The following is a 15,787-nucleotide window of genomic DNA, read 5'->3' as shown; positions in this document are numbered from 1 at the left end:
GGATTGGCCCATTCCCTGAATGGGGAGGGGAGTGAGAGGATGTCTGCTGGGTTTTGGCCCAATTAAGACTATTTTAAGAGGACCCGTGATGAGGCCCAGAGACAGCAGGCACTTACTTCAACGGAAACTTTATTTTTATCGGGTACTAGGCTGGGCAGGCCCCAGCTCAGCCAAGCTTGGACAGCACCTGCAGTGCATCTGCCCGCCGTCTCTGGGCAGGTGTGCGCCAATCTGGCCCAGAGAGGCAGAGGGCTCCCTTGCCACCACCATCTCCATCAGGGCCCACCGAGGCCAGCGACTGGGCTGCAGGGAGTAGGCGGAAGTGGACCAGGCAGCAGGCAGTCCATATTTTGCAGCCAGGTGTCGAGTGCTGCCACAGGCTCTCCCCCAACCTGGCCCAGGCTCAGGATCCAGCAGCACGATCAGCTCCTCCAGCACTTCCAGCTCATCCAGGAGGCGAGACAGCGGCTGTGATTCCAGACTTGGCAGCTCTGGGAGACAAAGGGAGGGGTGAAGGGGAGGAAGCGCAAGCTTCCAGCCCCCCTCCCCCCCTCCTTGGTGTATCCTCAACTAACCCCTGCCTAGGAGTGGAGGCAGAGGGACCTCCTTCCCTGAGTCCCCTGCCTCTGAAGCCTCCAGGGAGCCTGGAGGGGACAAGTGCAAGGAGAATAGGGTGTGGGTGTTGAGGTCGTTGCAAACCAAGCCAGGATAGGGGTGTTGGACAGCTTTCCCCTGGTGGTGGCGACGGCGGTGCCTTTGCAGGGCGAGCAGGAGAATTTCTGCTGAGGTCATGAGCAGAACCAGCACCAGGGACTGGTCAAAACTCCAACTCGGCCAGGCCTGCTGAGGGACTTTGTGCTCAGATGTCCACAGGAGACTGGAAATCGCCGGTAAGCTGGGCTCCTGGGAACTAAGGACGCTCAGCTTTTCACGTGTCAGGGGACAGGGCTCCTTGTTAGGGACCGGCTTCTGGAAATAAAGTGGGAAGCAATGCCCTACTCCTGCCTCCTCAGCACAAACTTCCCATCCTTAAATCCCTCAATGGGACCACATCTCCGCCTGATCCTGCCCTCCCACCCCCCCACCCCGACTCCTTTAACCCCTGATACCATCAATACTGTGCCCCCATCCCTGTCCTCTTCAGTTAGGTTACACCCTCCCTTCCCTTGATACAGACGCCACCCATCCGACCCCAAGCCACGCTCCCCGCCCCCGCCCCACTCTGGCGGGCTGCACCTTGCCCAGGCTCTCCGGAGCCCAACCAGCACCTGTCTGCCGCGCCTCCGGGTCCCGCCGCGGCTCCCCAAGGAAGTGGGGGCCGTTGCTCCGCCGCCACAAGGGCTACATAGCTCCTCGCTGTTGGGGTTGCACTGCCCAGGAGGACACTCTTTGAAGGGGTGCGTTACGTGATTGCCCGCATCATCGGGCCCGCAGTTTTCCGAAAATTCAGTCTGGTGGGACACAGCGTCTCACGTGCAACCGCCAAACCTGCCTCCTCTGCGCTAGCTACGTGCTTTCCCCTTTGTCCTATCCCAGCAGTCCCCGCCCCTTGCACTGTACTCACCCAACCTATCAGCGGACGTGCCCACCTCTCTATCCCCCCCTCACCGCCCCCCCGCACACTAGCCCTGCCAGTCTCCCAACCTTCTCTACATAGGCCCCGCCCCTTTCATTCCCCCGCCCGCCTCTTCCTCGCCTCTCGGTTCCCGCCTGTCTAACCGGCCACACCCCTTAACCATGACCGTCTTAACTCACACTGTCCCTTTCTTCGCAGGCTCAGCCCCCCATCCCCACTTTGTCTACGTACGGCCCACCGCCCCCACCCCGAAGCAAGCCTCACGGGCCATACCCCACAGACCTCGCCCCTTCCCCCTTCCCTATCACCCCTTAACTCCGCCTGAACATATGCAAACGCCCAGTCCCGGCTCCTTACCCGAGCAGGGGGCGGCCCGAAGCGCTGCAAGCAGCTGCCACAGCACAGGTCCTCAGGGTTCCGGTACTCCGGCTGCAGTGCTGAGAGGCCTTCCTCGGCGCCGCCTGGGCCAGGAGCAGCACGGCAGTCAGGAGGAGGCATAGGGGCCCCATCCTGGCGGAGCCTGCCTTCTGGGGGGCCATGACCACAGGACTTCCTGCCACAGCACCTCTGCCGCACTTGCCAGGAAACCGGGGCAGAAGAAGGAAGCAGTGGATGTGGGGGCATAGGATCCCCAGTCCCCTTTGGAAGCCAGGAATCTACTCTCCAGCCCCAGACCAGCTCCTGGCCCGTTATCAGAGCAGCCACAAGGCCTCAAGATGGCTACAGCGAGGACTCTGGAGCCGGACTGCGTGGATTTATATCCCATCTCTGCCATCTTCTTGCCCTCTCTTTTCCCATCTGTAAAATGGTATAATAGTACCTGTCTTAGAAGGTTATTGTGGAGAAGTAAAACCATTACTGGAAGTAAAGCATTTAGAACACCTGGCACCTGGCACAGTGTAAGCTTAAGTATTAGGTACTACCTATTCCCATCTCAGGGCAGTGGGCATGGAGGACCCAGCCATCACCCACTGGAGACTCCCACCCAACTCCCAGCAATCTTACCTTAGCTCCTAACCCCAATCTCCTCCAGACTGGGAATCCTCTGACCTGCCACAACCAAGCATCTCCCCCTTGAGAATCCTCTGATGGACGTGCTGAAGTTTCAGCACAAAGGCAGCCCCACCCAACCAGTCCCACTTGGGGGTTTCTAGGACCCTGGGCATGCTGCTTTCCCACCTGTTGTTGTAAGTTTCTTGGCTGAGGTTGTGGCCAGAGCCCAGCCCTACTTCCCCTTTTCATCAGCAGATGTGGGGGTGGAAGGAAACCAGCCCACAGCCAGGCTCAAGCTAACAACGAAGCTCTAAACCCTCAATATAGAACTTTATTAGGGGCGGGGCGATAGAAGGTCCCTGTGTTGAAGGTATTACATCATGGAGACCCGGAGCATGGAAAAGATGGCACTAGGGAGTTAAGGGGGCTTTGAGGAGGGGTCCTGGCCAGGAACATATGTGCCTGCCAGGGGTGGAGGGCAAGGTCAGCATCTCAGAAATGGCCATGCCGGTGGTCTGGGGACCGTCGTCGATTTCTTTCTCGGGGACGGTGGCCGGTATGGGACCTTGGGGGTGACCTGGGGACAGGAGAGAGGAGGATCAGAGCCATGGGGATGGTGTGCAGATCCCCCAGTTCTGCCTCTCTGCTCTGGGATAAGGCATGGCACTTGATGAAATAAGTAGAGTTCCTGGGGGTGGCCTCAGGATAGGTGCACAGGGGCTGACCTCAGGATTAGAGATCCAGGATGGACTTGGGTTTGGGGTTCAGGCTGGTTTGGGGGTTGGGACTTAGGTGCTCGTCTTCAGATGGGGCTCAGGGCTAGTTTTAGGGCACAAAAGGCTTGAGACACTTATTGGAGCACAGGATCAGATTCATTTCAGGATACAGGGGCCTTGGGATACGAGAAGTCTTGGCAGGCTGGTCCTGAGGTACCTGCGCCTGGGTCCCCGCCCATAGAGCTGCTGCCGGAGGTTGCGGGAGATAGGTCGCAGGTGCATGAAGTTGCAGAAACCACCCCGGGTACATTCCCTGGGTAAAGCATGGATGGACGGATGAGGCCATTGTCACTGACAGCCCCCTCGACTCATACACAGAAGTCTGGGACTCCAAGTGCCCATCCCACCCCTGCACTACCATACCCCATCTCATACTGCCGACAGCACGACTCCCGGAAGTCAGTGACGGGAGACAGCTCGGCATGCACAGCCTGCCCGTTGAACCAGCGGTTATTGAGTTCAGCGACTGCCCGCTCTGCATCCTCCTCGCGCCGAAACTGAGGGAAAGTCGGTCAGGGTCAGCAATCAAACTCAGAAATCAGGGGATTAGCTAGCAGCTCAGGGTCTGGACTGGATTTAGTGAAGGACCTCAAGCTGTGAGGCTTCAGCGGTGGCCGTTAGGCATTGAAATGCCTCCACCTCTAGGCTCTAATGGGGAGACAGCAGGCACCTTGACATAAACATTGCCCACGAGGTGATCCCCCAGGTTGTCGCACACATTCATCTCTTCAATCTCCCCGTACTTCTCCTGCAGTTCCGTGAACACTTCCTGTGGAAGACCACGAGGAACTCAGCTGCGCTGCTGGCCCACAGGAAACTGAACCCACCCCTGCCAACCCTCACCTCGAAGAAGTTATCATAGTGTTCTTGCACCTCCACGTCGCTCACGTGACCTGGTGGAAGGGGGCAGGGTGGAATCAGGGCGTGGCCTGCTGGGAGCTGTCCGCCCTGCCCCCAAGACAGGTCCCTCACTCACAGTGCGATCCGTCTGCGGTTTGGGCGGTGTTCTGTGGATTCCGGTACAGGTTGAGCAGCACTATGGTCTGAACAGAATTTAAAGGGGGCGGGGCCTGAGCTCAGAAGGCGGGACTATATGCAGAGGGATTGGGTATGAAGGTTGGGGGTGAGACCTTGCACCAGAGAAAAAGCATAAGCATCTTGAGTGCAACAGCAACGCCTGTCCCTCAGAAAACCAGAAGAGGGGATACCTAGCAGTGAGGGACAGCCCAGGGCTGTGGTCTTTACGTACGGGGGCGTGGCCAAGTTCCTGGGAGAAGGGCCTGAAGGTTGGGAGAGGAACCTGCAGAGCTCCGACAAGAAAAACGCCGGGCGGTAGGGTGGGCCCTAGAAATCCGGAAAAGGCGGGACCTCGTGATGGTGGACAACAGAAAGGGAATGGACAGGAAGTTAACCCCCCAGGCTCCGTGCCGGGTCTCACCTGGCTGAAAGTCGGTTTGTTGTGAAGCCGGGAGCACCGGTCCCCGTGCCGGCAGGCCCCGATCTTAAAGTAAAAAGAGCAGTTAACCCTGGAAGAGGTGCAGAGACAGAGGTGAACCGAGGGCCGGGGAGCCGGACACCCCAGAAACACCGCCCCACGCCGCCCAGCCACCAGGGAACCAAGTGCCTCGTCCTCGGGCTCCCGAGGGGCCACTCCCTGCGCCCGTTCTCACTTGTCCTTCTCAGTCCCGAATATCGAAGCTAAATATTCGGCCATTTTTACCCGAACCCTCCAACTATGTCTGCTATTACGTCACTTCCGTTGCTTAAGGGCATTGGGAAATGTAGTTCTTCGCGGCCTCCGGACACTCAGAAACTCCCTAGTGCGCTTGCGTGACGGAGGCTCTCACCCTCCCCGCGGACTCACCCACTGGAGTTTCCTGAAAGCGCATGCGTGCAGCGTTGCCTGACCAAAAAGACTACAAGGTCCAGAGACGCTTGCGGCATCTCGCGCAAAAGTCCGTAGTTGAAAGTGGCAAAGGGGGTCCAAAGAGGAGGAAGTAAGACTCCACTGGTGAGTTAGGGGTCGTCTCCGTACCCCAATAAACATAAAGAGCGTCTCAACCCAGTCAGCTTGCTGGTGGGGGCGGGGGTACCCTTCTTTCAGAAAACCCACCCTTCAATTTCTCTCCCTTTTGTCGTAATAGGGGCGTGGTTGTTTGTGATCCTTGCATCTGTCACTTAGGGTCAGGGCTTGGGTCTTGCCCTGAAGACCCTCGGAAGACCCGGCCCCAGCGCAACTATGAACTTGGAGCGGGTGTCCAACGAGGAGAAGTTGAACCTGTGCCGGAAGTACTACCTGGGTAAGGGCTGATATCTTAGGGTCCCCGGAGAAGAGAGGGGACGGGACTAGAGCGCCTGGGGGCCTGGATTCTTGGGTCTAGAGGATGAAGTGGCTGGGGACGCCGACTCCTGGGTCCCAAGAGAGGAAGGGCCTGGGTCCTGAGGAAGGAGGAGACTGGGGCCTCAATTTCTGGGTCCCAAGAGAGGAGGGGAGTTGGGGGCCTGGTCTCCTGGTCCTGCCGAAAAGATGGTTGAGGACTCAGATTCCTGGATCCCGGGGAGGAGTCAGGATTCTTGAATCCCTGATAGCAGAGATCTCCATTTGAATTTGGGTATGGGAGAGGACCTTCCAAATTGGTCAGCTACGTGGGTGTTGGGAGGATCCTCATTGCCTTAAGTCCCAGTTTATTTTCTTCTCTTTAGGTGGGTTTGCTTTCCTGCCTTTTCTCTGGTTGGTCAACATCTTCTGGTTCTTCCGAGAGGCCTTCCTTGTCCCGGCATACACAGAACAGAGCCAAATCAAAGGCTGTGAGTCCAGGGCACAGATGAAGGGAGGCCATCGGGTGTGGGGAGGGGGTCTCTGGGAGCCTTGGTGGGAAGGGACAATGGAGGTTCCAGAATTCTGGGACTCTGTGGAAGAGAAGAGAGGGCCGGTCTCGGGGAGACCAGAGAGCAGGTGGTGGCCAACCTTTCCCCTCCTGTTCCCTCTTACAGATGTCTGGCGCTCAGCTGTGGGCTTCCTCTTCTGGGTGATTGTACTCACCACTTGGATCACTATCTTCCAGATCTACCGGCCACGTTGGGGCGCCCTTGGAGACTACCTCTCCTTCACCATACCCCTGGGTACCCCCTGACAACTTCTGCACAGGCCTGAGGACCAGGATGGGCTCCTCTTCTCCAAGCCCACTCTCAAGCCCCTAAGACTTGTTCCTATCTCCTGTGTTCTCTGCTGACATCCCCTAATAAAGGACCCTAATTCTCAATATTGACTTCCTGGGATCTTTTGGAGGTTGAAACTTAAAATGATTATTAATATTCAGAAACATTTATTGATTGCTTACTTTGTGCTAGGCTTAGTGCTTCATACATGATGCGCATTAGTTCACTGTATACTACTCATAACCCTTCAAAAATAGGAACTTTCTTGCTTGGGAACCCTACTGTACAGATCTGGAACCAAGGAAGGAATAATACTTCCATTACTAGGGACTGTCATCCTGTACAGGTAGTATGTGAATTTGAAAACATTACTTCGCCCTCATTATTCTTATCGGAAGTGTGGATCACAATGCTACCCCCTACAATTTATCTACGCCAAGGCACATGTGGTAAATGGAAGTTCCTCATTTTCTGAAGGAGATTGTCTGCAGCAATAGACATGTATTCAAGAGATTTATTAGAGGAGGTTTCCTTGATCCTCCTATTTAAAATTTCAGTCCCCACCTTGGCACCCCCTGTGGAGCCCTACATCAAGGACACCCTACATCAAGGACACAGGACAAAAACTCTGGAATTAACCGAGCCCCCATAGCAACTGTTGCCATGGCCTCTCCTAATCTAAACCGGACAGCCCCCCACCCCGACTCCATATTAGGTAAAATATTCACCATGTAGTAACCTTGTAGCTTCCTGACCAATCACCTAATGCCATCCTGCTCGCAGGATTTTTCTTTGTCTTGAGGCTATAAAAGTTGGCTGCCAGCCCACACAGGGGGTTGACTTTCCCTGGCTACCAGGAAGTTGGCCCGCTGTTCTTGCAGCGACCCTTCTCTTTAATAAACTCTATCTTCCTTACATTCTGCCTTGTGCCTGGAAATTCTTTTCCAACCCGCGCTCGGGCCACCACACTCCCTATGTCTCTTTCAGGCTATATCCTTTCTCCTCTTACATTTCATTTAAAATATTCTACTTGTTTATTGTTCGTCTTCCATCCTCTAAAATATAAGCTCATTAGGGCAAGGATTTTTGTCCATTTTGTTCACTGCGGTGTCCCCAGTACCTAGAGTACCTGGCTCAGGTACTTAATATTTGCTAAGTGAATGAGGCTGCACGTTAAAAGAGTTTAACAGGTAGCTGGCACCTAGTGAGTGCTTAGTTAAGAGGGAACCCAGCCTAGCCCCAGAATTGTTTTCCTCTTAGGGACCAAGAGAGACTCCCACGGTTAAATAACTCCTGTTAAATAGCCAAATTTGTGTTACTCAAATCTTCTAATACTATAAGTGCCAAGCAGCCTCGCGACGCTCTGATCCTTGGTCTCCCACCGTGCCTCGCGCGGCGCAGGCGCCCTTACTTCGGCTGAGTCTCGGGAGCTAGAACTACACCTCCCAGGAAGCGCCCTGGGATATTGTTGGTTTGTTTCCGGAAACCTGGACCACCCCCACCCCAGAAAGGTGGGACTTAGAGCTGGGAACCGACAGCGGCAGCTGTGAATTGGCCAGGGTACGAGATTGACGGTTGCATTGACTAATGGAAACAAGGGACTGCCGAAGGGCCCGCCCACAGAAGGTGAACTGGAGGAGGTGGCGGCTTCCGCGGCCGTCGCGGCCGGACACTGCTCAGGGCGGAGGACTGCCCACACACGAAGCTTACCTTTGACTTCTCCCCGTCTGCCTCTGGCCTTGACTTGTGACCGTAGGCTCTTTTGGGCTTCTCTGACCCAGCTAGCCAGACCCCAGACCCCAACCATGTTCCCGGTGAAGGTGAAAGTGGAGAAATCAGGTGAGGACCCCGAGGTCGGGGGCCTGTAGGGGAGCACCGGACTGATCAGGGTGTGGGAGTCCCTATAGACAGCATTATCGCGATAAGGCGGACTACGCGACTTCTCCCCGCAGCCCATCTGACTATCGCTGTCAGGCATCGAGCGATTCCTGCCACCTTGATACCCTCCCGGTGTGTGTTCAGGATAGCTTTGAGGTTGAATGGTGGTGACTCAGGCAGTGGTGTGGTGCGGTAAGACATGGGGATCCCGAGCCGTGTGACTCAAAGAAGGACTCTTTTCTCCGTTTCCCCATTTCTCGCAGTGGTCATGAGTCCAGCATTTGCTGAGCACCTGAAGTACGGGAAAGCTTTTAATCCTCGTAGTCACTGTATCCCAATAATCCTAGGACGTGGGAAATGTGGTAGATGGGGAAACTGAATCTGAGAGAGAGGAGGTCATTTTGGGTTCCCATCCCAAGCTTGATGGGAACCCAGGACTGGCACGTTAAGGGTGGTGGGAGAGGCGTGGAATCCAGACAACAAAATAATACTAAAATGACGTGAGATGTTAAATGCTATAAGTGGTAATAAAACGAAACAGGAGAAGGTAGGGAGATCAGGAGTGAGGCCAGGTGAGGGAGAGAGCGATGAGGATAAGTGAGGGAACAGCAAATCTGACAAAGGAAATAGCTTTGAAACAGCGGAGAGGTGAAAGCCTTGTCCGGAGTGTTCAAGGGCCAGCACGGAGGCCAGTGTGGCTGGAGCAGAGCGAGTGATGTAGAAAGTGTGAGGAGATGAGAGCAAAGGTGGGGGGTGGGCAGGTCTTTGGCTTTTGCTCTGAGGGAAATGGGGAGCCAAGGGAGGGTTTTGAACCAAGGAGGGAGTTTTACAAGACGGCCCCCCAGATGCCAAAAAATGCCCCAAAAATCGTGGGTGGAAAAGTGAAGGGGGCCTGACCACAACAAAATAATGGTGAGGAAGGAGTAGGCAGGGTCATGGAGGCCTGTGAACACCAGGCTGAAACACTCAGACTCTGCCCCAGGGGGGCACTGCAGAGTCGTGGAGGGTTCTAAGCAGGGAAGGATCAGGGTCAGGTTTGGGTTTAGGAAGATTCCCCTGGCCACCTTGTGGAGGGTTCATTAGAAGGGGAGACTGAGGCTGGGAGCCCAGGGGGAGGGAGGGAAAGGACCCAGGTGGGCAGACTAGGGAGGGGGGAGAGACACTCAGGGGATCAAGTGGACAGGCCATGGGGTGGGCGGGGGAGGGAGAGAAGTGACCTTGTTGAGGCCCAGGGAGGGATGGGGTGACAGTGTGGATAAACCTGAGAAGGGGGTCCAGGAAAAGGGATAAGTTTAGAGAGACACTGAGGCCAGTGTGGGACCCAGTAGGTAGCAGGAGCCTGGGGGATATCAAAGGGAAAGTGTCCAGGGTCAGGAGAGAAACAAGGACTAGGGAAAGAGAGGTGGGCATGATCCATACCTTGGCTCCTAACCAAGGCTCTTTGCTAGAATCTCAGCTGCCCCCAGCCCTGCATCCCCACCCTGTCTCTCCTCTGAGTCATGTCTCCTGGTCTCTTCAGGAGGTCTCAGGGCTGGCAAAGCATGTCCCCAAGTGTCCTTCCAGGCTCTGAGTGCTGGGTCAGAGCTCCTACTAGTTGGAAGAGAAGAGTGAACACCCCACAAAAGTAAGAGGGGAATATTTATAACATCATCACCTACTTATGTTCCGTGATGAAGAGAGGCAAACACATAGGCTGACAGGGCCAGGCAGGGGCTGTGGCATGCGGGAAGGTGGGCCCAGATCTCATTTCCTGGGGGAAAAAAAAGCCAAAAATGGGTATTTGAGATGAAATCTCCCAATTATTAAATGTAGTCATCTTATTCAGATTTAACTCAGATTTAAAATAACACAACTACCTCAGCCAAACAGAGCACATCTGGCGGCTGGATTCTGCACCCAGTTTGAGTCCATGCCTTATAACTTCAGCTGTGCAGCCAGATGACCTGGGTGCAAATCCTCAGCCTTGCGATTTCCTAGCTGTGTGACTTTGGGCAAGTAGCCTAACATCTCTGTGCCTCAGTTTCATCATTTTTAAAATGGGGATAAACATCATATTTACCTGCCAGGGTTATTGTGAAAACTCAGTGGGTTAATATGTGTGATGTGCTTGGAACAGTGCTTGGCACATAATAAGCACTCTATATATGTTACTCGTTATTATTGCATCCTGCTAAGAGATTCATATACAACATAGGTTTGTTTAAACCTCAAAACAGTCCTAGCAGGTAGATACCATTCGGAGACCCATTTTCGAGATGAGGAAACAGGCTCAGTGAGGTAAGGTGATTCACCTTAGGTCACACATGAGCATGTGGGTCAGCCCTGGAAGCCAGAGCTCTTGCTCATCATTTCAATAGTCTCTGCCCACTGTACCCTCCCAGCATGCCTGGGCCTGACCGAAGGATTGGGTACACATGCCCTTCCCCGGCCCAGTGGCTGCCCACCTGCCGTGGGCCTGGGAAGTGACTCCTCGGTACCCTCTTCCCCAGAGTTGGAGATGGCAAAGGCCCGGAACCAACTGGATGCTGTTCTGCAGTGTCTGCTGGAGAAGAGTCACATGGACAGGTTGGGACCTGGCCCAGCATGGGGTCATAGGGAGTCGGGGGCCCTGGGTGGGACCCCAGAGGCTGGCTTAGGGAGGAAGGGGCCCAATGGATGAGGCCACTGGGTGCCTTCCCACCCTGGGCCCTTGGAACCCTGAGCCTACAGTTCTCCTCTGCTACCAGGGAGCGTCTGGATGAGGAAGCTGGGAAGACCCCCTCAGACACCCACAACAAGTAAGTTTTATTGATGGGATCTGTGTTTGAGGGTTTGTGGTAGATAACTTCTTTCCTCATCCAAGCCCTGACCACCCTGCCCCATGCTTTCTCCACCACACTCCTAACCACTCTCCGTGTACAAAGGCCCTGGGGCAGCAGAAGCTTAGGTCCCCTGATGATGCCACCTCGGGCCCCGGTGTGGGGGGAACACAAGGCCTAAGGAGTTGGTGGCGTCTATATGAGCTTGATCACAGTACCCCAAGGGTGCCCTTTGGGGGGTTTTGAGCAGGCATTTGTTCAAGGGTAAGCCTGCTGACGCCCTGTCTCTCCCCACAGGGATTGCTCCATCACGGCCAGCGGCAAACGGTAAGGTGGCAGGGGCCCCAGCCAGCTGATGAGAGGTCCTCAGTCCCCACCCCGGTCCTGAAATTCTCCCTCCCCACACAGGCCATCTGCCCGATTCCCCCATCAGCGGAGGAAGAAGAGGAGGGAGATGGATGAGGGGCTGGCCGAGGGAGGGCCACAGCGATCCAGTGAGTAGTCGGTGGCCCTGGAGGGCAGGCAGTGATGGCGGTCTACGTGACGATATTCATACCCCTCCCACTCTCACCACCCTAGACTCGTACGTGATCAAGCTGTTTGACCGGAGCGTGGACTTGGCTCAGTTCAGTGAGAACACACCGCTGTACCCGATCTGCCGAGCCTGGATGCGCAACAGCCCCACAGTGCGCGAGCGTGAACACTCACCCAGTTCACCGCTGCCCCCACTGCCTGAGGATGAGGAGGTGGGATGGGTGGTGGGCCCCCGCCCAGCAGCCAGGGAGGGCAGTGGGTAGACAGTCGCAAGGTACCTTCCCCCCAAGCTAATGGGATAGACAAGCATAGGTCTCTGTGTCTCTCGGGTAACTCCTGGATCCGGTGAGGTACACAGATAGGAACCTTTAGGCCAGGGGAACGGTTGGAGTGCCCCAGAGCAGACAGACGTGGCTATCCGGTCTGGGAGGGAGAGGGGACAGGGTTCCTCTGGGCAAATAGATGTGACCTCCAAGATCAGGGGTTCCCAAGAGCTGGGGGACTGGGCAGGGGTTCTTAGTGCAAACAGGTGTAGCCACCTGGCCTAGGGGAGCAGATGGGGACCCCTTGGGCCGGGAATGGAAGTCTGCATAGATAGAGGTCTGTGTGCTGGGCAGGAGTAATTGAGGAGATCCCTGGGTTGGATAGGAGAAAACAGGGATCATTGGAGCAGACAGACATGACTCCTAAGTACAGGTCCCTGGTGAGACCCTCATGTCTTTTGTCACTGGGAAAGGAAGGAGGTGTGAAATGTGTGCCCCTGGCCCTCTTCTCTGACTCTCTTGGGCTTGGTGTGGGGTCCTGTATCCTCAGGGTTCAGAGGTCACCAACAGCAAGAGTCGTGATGTGTATAAGCTGCCTCCACCCACAGCTCCCGGACCACCCGGAGATGCCTGTAGATCCCGAATTCCATCCCCACTGCAGCCTGAGACCCAGGGTACCCCTGATGATGAGGTGGGTGTGCAAGGCCAGCCTGGGGCAATGGGGCAGGAGTTGTGGGGCTCGGGCGTGGCCACCCAGCCTGGCCTCTCTGTCCATGCAGCCCTCTGAGCCTGAGCCCTCACCCTCCACACTCATCTACCGAAACATGCAGCGCTGGAAACGCATCCGCCAGAGGTGAGCATCCCCCAAATGCTTGTTCCCTGTGGCCTGTGCGCCAACTGCTGAGTCCTCCCTCTGCCTTCCCCCCACCCCAACTGCAGGTGGAAGGAGGCATCCCATCGGAACCAGCTTCGTTACTCAGAAAGCATGAAGATCCTACGGGAGATGTACGAGCGACAGTGATGTTCCCCTCTCCCCACCCTCACCCCAATAAACATTCCCCTCCTCCACACTGGCCTCCGCTTTCTCCAGCCCATCCTTCCCGGATCAGACATAAAGAAGTTGGCACAGTTCTAGCACATTTATTGGGGGAGTGAGGAGACGGGGCATCAGGGAATTTGAGGCGAGAGAAAGATTGTGGGGAATCAAAGAAAGTGGCTGCTTGGTTGGGTCTTGGAGAATAAGGGGAGGGGTGTGGAAGGTGGATATGTGGTTGGAGACTTGGGGGTCAAGACAGTGACTGGGGGGTTCTGGTTAGAGCTGGGCGTAGGGGCCTAGGACATCCGTGCAGAGTCTGAGGAGATGGGATGGGTATCTGTACAGTGTGAGGTTGAGGGTCCTGGTTGGCCTAGAATAGGTGTACAAGGGTGGGGGTCAGAAAAGGGGTTCAGGAGTCTGGGGGTGGCTGGCTGAGGTTTCAAGTTAGAAGATGGGTTGGGGGGAGAGAGTGAGGAGAAGTGGAGTATCTGGTTGGAATGAGGGGAAGGACCCAGAGTCTTGGGGACCAGGCCAGGAAGGTCCAGGGTGGGAGGTCTGTGCAGAGTCTGGGACATTTGAGGGGAAGCAGGGGCTTATGCTTGACTAGCCTAGGCCTACCTAGGATGGGGGCAGGTCTGTCTACACCATAATCTTGGGTGGGGGGGGGGGACTGAAACGGGGTGTGGAGATGTTTTCCTAGAGAAGTCAGAAGGAAATAGGGAGTTTGGAGTGGGGTTCTATGCCAAGCGGGGTCAGTGGGGATGGGAGACTGTAGGCTGAGAGCCTGTGCTTGTAGGGTCTGGAAGCCAGAGAGGTGTTGGGAGGTTTGAAAACAGGAGAGTGTGTGAGAGAGGGAGTGTCAGCGGAAAGGTCTAGGTTATCAAGGCTGAGTCTAGGTTGGAAGGTTCAAGGCAGATCCCAGATTGGGTGGGCGGGTAGTCTTGGCGCGCTCGGGATATCTGGCTAGGCTGAGTCAGGTCGGCTTTAAAAGTGCGGTGGAGGGGCCTCAGGCGGCTCCCAGGGTTCAAGCGTGCCCTGGCTCCTACTTGCCGGCAGCCGCTGGCGGCGACGGCAGTGGAGCCTGGGCCGGAGCAGGTGCGGCCTGGATGGAAAGGACGCCCTCAGGGGACAGCGCGGACGTCACGGCCGCAGGGTCCACGCCAGGCGGCAAGCGGTAGCGGCGGTGAAACTCGCGCGCGATGTATCCGTGCTCATCCTGGAGGGAAAGAGGCTTGAGGGGCTCGGCCCATTCCCTGTAGATGCCCCGCCCCTCCAGTCTGCGGATCCCGCGTACTTGTTCTGGCCCCGCCCCCGCCAGCGGGCTCACCGGGCGCTCCTCGTGGCGCGCGTGCACCTCCACGTGGTCGCCAACCACCTTGACGGCGATTTCCTCCGGTGAGAAGTGCTTCACATCCAGCAGCACCGAGAAATGCCCGGGGTCGGTCGATACCTGTGCACAGCCCGATAGTCATTGGGCGGGGCGAGGCTCCGGGGACCCAGAAAGGCCCCTCCCCTTGGTTCTCCGTTGGTTCCGGTGCTGCAGCTGTTCCTGGCCTCTGGAACTGGGGCGTCCCCTTTCCTACACGTAGCCACCGAGGACCTCTTCGCCCAGAATAACTGAGATCATCCCTCCCCTTGTGGCCACTGGGATTCCCCTCTCATCCAGAGTGATGAGGCCCCCTTACCCTGCAAGGTCAGGGACCTCCGTCCTCACGGGGTAAGGCCTGCCCTCTCCCCCAGTGTCAGCAACGCCGTAGTCAGCGTGTCCTTCTGAACACTGCTCAGCCCCCTTCCCCTCAGAGCCCCAGGGGCCCTTACTGCGCCACCCCCGCCAGAAATCGTCAAGATGCCTCCTCCCACAGTCTCCCCTTTCTACCCTCCCACTCGAGTCACGGGATTGCTTGAGCCCTCAGTAGTTACCAGTACTCCTCCCCCACTTCTGAGTGGCCAGACCCCCCTTTCTCAAGTCACAGGACCCTCCCTCCCCTCTACCTCTCCAGGAGACATACAGTCACCACAGTCTCCAAACTCTCTTCCTCAGGAATAACAAAATATTCCCTCCCCTCGGGAGGCACTGGTAACCCCACGCCCTTCAGAATGACTGGGCTCCCCCTTTTTCCCAGATTCCCTGGGTCCCCAGCCTCCTTCAGAATCACCAAGACTTCCCTCAGAGTGACCGCCCCCACCCAATTACTGACCCAGCCCTTACACTCCCTCTCGAAGCTGAGACCCTCCTCAGACTGACGGGGACCTCCTACCCCTTTCAGTAACCTGAACTCCGAGAATCCATACTCAGGGAACTCCGGAAGCCCCTCTGAGGGGCCGGACTCTCTGGCCCGCTCAAAGTCAAGGGACATTCCTTCACCCCCCGCAGGGTGACCGGGGACCCCAGCCTTGGAAGTAGACGGGTTACCGCCCCTCCCCCAGGCCTGGCACCTGGGCGGTAGGCAGCGCCACGCTGGGTGCGCGCAAGTAGTAGGGGGCCAGCGCGGCGGGGCAGAGCGCAGCCAGCTCGGCCTCCAGCAGCCCCTCGCCGAAGCGCTGGTCGAAGAGGCGCCCGGGTGCCGAAAGCCCGGGCAACGGGGCCGAGGCGCGGCGCAACCAAGACGGCTGCACAGGCACCGGGATCTCCATCGTGCTCCGCCGCCGCCCTAGGCTCCGCAGTGCCCCAGCGGGTGCCGCCGCTGCTTTATAGTACGCTCTGTGTCCGCCCCTCGGCGGGCCGCCCGGGGACGTTGGGACTGCGGCCAGAGCCGGCCATTAATAGAGCCTTA

The 15,787-nt window shown here is 56.7% G+C and overlaps 5 protein-coding genes across 16 annotated transcripts; 2 read left to right on the top strand and 3 right to left on the bottom strand.

Annotated features, from left to right (window-relative positions):
• Window positions 1-112: 112 nt before the first annotated feature.
• IGFLR1 (IGF like family receptor 1) lies at window positions 113-2,742 on the bottom strand. 4 transcript variants are annotated; one of them, XM_067720273.1, is made up of 4 exons: window positions 1,934-2,742; window positions 1,269-1,451; window positions 576-966; window positions 113-491 (listed from the first exon to the last, which is right to left on the bottom strand). In XM_067720273.1, the coding sequence occupies exons 1-4, from the start codon at window positions 2,198-2,200 to the stop codon at window positions 136-138; spliced, it is 1,197 nt and encodes a 398-aa protein (XP_067576374.1). In that variant the 5' UTR covers window positions 2,201-2,742; the 3' UTR covers window positions 113-135. The 4 variants fall into 4 exon arrangements, with proteins under 4 accessions (XP_067576374.1, XP_067576375.1, XP_067576377.1 ...); XM_067720274.1 differs by having other exon boundaries at window positions 576-969; window positions 1,269-1,370; XM_067720276.1 differs by having other exon boundaries at window positions 1,269-1,370.
• A 138-nt stretch (window positions 2,743-2,880) lies between these two features.
• On the bottom strand, window positions 2,881-5,165 carry U2AF1L4 (U2 small nuclear RNA auxiliary factor 1 like 4). Of its 3 annotated transcripts, XM_067720347.1 has the most exons (8): window positions 5,016-5,164; window positions 4,784-4,871; window positions 4,322-4,388; window positions 4,189-4,238; window positions 4,016-4,114; window positions 3,709-3,842; window positions 3,503-3,598; window positions 2,881-3,146 (listed from the first exon to the last, which is right to left on the bottom strand). In XM_067720347.1, exons 1-8 carry the CDS (start codon window positions 5,057-5,059, stop codon window positions 3,062-3,064), a joined length of 663 nt encoding a protein of 220 aa, XP_067576448.1. In that variant the 5' UTR covers window positions 5,060-5,164; the 3' UTR covers window positions 2,881-3,061. The 3 variants fall into 3 exon arrangements, with proteins under 3 accessions (XP_067576448.1, XP_067576450.1, XP_067576449.1); XM_067720349.1 differs by lacking the exon at window positions 4,016-4,114 and having other exon boundaries at window positions 5,016-5,165; XM_067720348.1 differs by lacking the exon at window positions 3,503-3,598.
• A 33-nt stretch (window positions 5,166-5,198) lies between these two features.
• On the top strand, window positions 5,199-6,608 carry PSENEN (presenilin enhancer, gamma-secretase subunit). Of its 3 annotated transcripts, none has more exons than XM_067720375.1 (4): window positions 5,199-5,356; window positions 5,490-5,645; window positions 6,049-6,153; window positions 6,411-6,608. In XM_067720375.1, the coding sequence occupies exons 2-4, from the start codon at window positions 5,585-5,587 to the stop codon at window positions 6,497-6,499; spliced, it is 255 nt and encodes an 84-aa protein (XP_067576476.1). In that variant the 5' UTR covers window positions 5,199-5,356; window positions 5,490-5,584; the 3' UTR covers window positions 6,500-6,608. The 3 variants fall into 3 exon arrangements, with proteins under 3 accessions (XP_067576476.1, XP_067576474.1, XP_067576475.1); XM_067720373.1 differs by having other exon boundaries at window positions 6,340-6,608; XM_067720374.1 differs by having other exon boundaries at window positions 5,208-5,356; window positions 5,528-5,645; window positions 6,340-6,608.
• A 1,520-nt stretch (window positions 6,609-8,128) lies between these two features.
• Window positions 8,129-13,910, top strand: LIN37 (lin-37 DREAM MuvB core complex component). Of its 4 annotated transcripts, none has more exons than XM_067720306.1 (9): window positions 8,133-8,343; window positions 10,872-10,947; window positions 11,109-11,159; window positions 11,478-11,507; window positions 11,589-11,674; window positions 11,760-11,926; window positions 12,586-12,668; window positions 12,757-12,830; window positions 12,917-13,045. In XM_067720306.1, exons 1-9 carry the CDS (start codon window positions 8,310-8,312, stop codon window positions 12,964-12,966), a joined length of 651 nt encoding a protein of 216 aa, XP_067576407.1. In that variant the 5' UTR covers window positions 8,133-8,309; the 3' UTR covers window positions 12,967-13,045. The 4 variants fall into 4 exon arrangements, with proteins under 4 accessions (XP_067576404.1, XP_067576403.1, XP_067576407.1 ...); XM_067720304.1 differs by having other exon boundaries at window positions 8,136-8,343; window positions 12,528-12,668; XM_067720302.1 differs by having other exon boundaries at window positions 8,131-8,343; window positions 12,757-13,910.
• HSPB6 (heat shock protein family B (small) member 6) lies at window positions 13,102-15,700 on the bottom strand. Of its 2 annotated transcripts, none has more exons than XM_067720364.1 (3): window positions 15,450-15,700; window positions 14,308-14,463; window positions 13,102-14,229 (listed from the first exon to the last, which is right to left on the bottom strand). In XM_067720364.1, the coding sequence occupies exons 1-3, from the start codon at window positions 15,645-15,647 to the stop codon at window positions 14,056-14,058; spliced, it is 528 nt and encodes a 175-aa protein (XP_067576465.1). In that variant the 5' UTR covers window positions 15,648-15,700; the 3' UTR covers window positions 13,102-14,055. The 2 variants fall into 2 exon arrangements, with proteins under 2 accessions (XP_067576465.1, XP_067576464.1); XM_067720363.1 differs by having other exon boundaries at window positions 14,341-14,463.
• Window positions 15,701-15,787: the final 87 nt, after the last annotated feature.

The sequence above is a fragment of the Pseudorca crassidens genome, chromosome 20, assembly GCF_039906515.1.
Source record: "Pseudorca crassidens isolate mPseCra1 chromosome 20, mPseCra1.hap1, whole genome shotgun sequence".
Classification (NCBI taxonomy): Eukaryota; Metazoa; Chordata; class Mammalia; order Artiodactyla; family Delphinidae; genus Pseudorca; species Pseudorca crassidens.
The sequence above is the reverse complement of the archived record's forward strand: the minus strand, read 5'-3'. Positions and strand labels throughout refer to the sequence as shown.

Bases quoted from the DNA above. Each gene is read 5' to 3' on its own strand.
- IGFLR1 (XM_067720273.1), bottom strand. From the start codon at position 2,200: ATGCCCCCACATCCACTGCTTCCTTCTTCTGCCCCGGTTTCCTGGCAA. The intron at 967-1,268 runs GTGCTGGTTGGG...TATTTCCAGAAG, and splicing joins CCCGGAGGCGCGGCAGACAG to CCGGTCCCTAACAAGGAGCC. The intron at 492-575 runs GTTAGTTGAGGA...TTTGTCTCCCAG, and splicing joins GCCTCCACTCCTAGGCAGGG to AGCTGCCAAGTCTGGAATCA.
- U2AF1L4 (XM_067720347.1), bottom strand. From the start codon at position 5,059: ATGGCCGAATATTTAGCTTCGATATTCGGGACTGAGAAGGACAA. The intron at 4,239-4,321 runs GTGAGTGAGGGA...CCCTTCCACCAG, and splicing joins AACCGCAGACGGATCGCACT to GTCACGTGAGCGACGTGGAG. The intron at 4,115-4,188 runs GTGAGGGTTGGC...GGTCTTCCACAG, and splicing joins ACTATGATAACTTCTTCGAG to GAAGTGTTCACGGAACTGCA.
- PSENEN (XM_067720373.1), top strand. From the start codon at position 5,585: ATGAACTTGGAGCGGGTGTCCAACGAGGAGAAGTTGAACCTGTGCCGG. The intron at 5,646-6,048 runs GTAAGGGCTGAT...TCTTCTCTTTAG, and splicing joins GTGCCGGAAGTACTACCTGG to GTGGGTTTGCTTTCCTGCCT. The intron at 6,154-6,339 runs GTGAGTCCAGGG...TCCCTCTTACAG, and splicing joins ACAGAGCCAAATCAAAGGCT to ATGTCTGGCGCTCAGCTGTG.
- LIN37 (XM_067720302.1), top strand. From the start codon at position 8,310: ATGTTCCCGGTGAAGGTGAAAGTGGAGAAATCAG. The intron at 11,675-11,759 runs GTGAGTAGTCGG...TCACCACCCTAG, and splicing joins GGGAGGGCCACAGCGATCCA to ACTCGTACGTGATCAAGCTG. The intron at 11,927-12,585 runs GTGGGATGGGTG...CTCCACCCACAG, and splicing joins CACTGCCTGAGGATGAGGAG to CTCCCGGACCACCCGGAGAT.
- HSPB6 (XM_067720364.1), bottom strand. From the start codon at position 15,647: ATGGAGATCCCGGTGCCTGTGCAGCCGTCTTGGTTGCGCCGCGCCTCG. The intron at 14,464-15,449 runs GTGCCAGGCCTG...GGCTGTGCACAG, and splicing joins TGGCGCTGCCTACCGCCCAG to GTATCGACCGACCCCGGGCA. The intron at 14,230-14,307 runs GTACGCGGGATC...CTTTCCCTCCAG, and splicing joins CGGGGGCGGGGCCAGAACAA to GATGAGCACGGATACATCGC.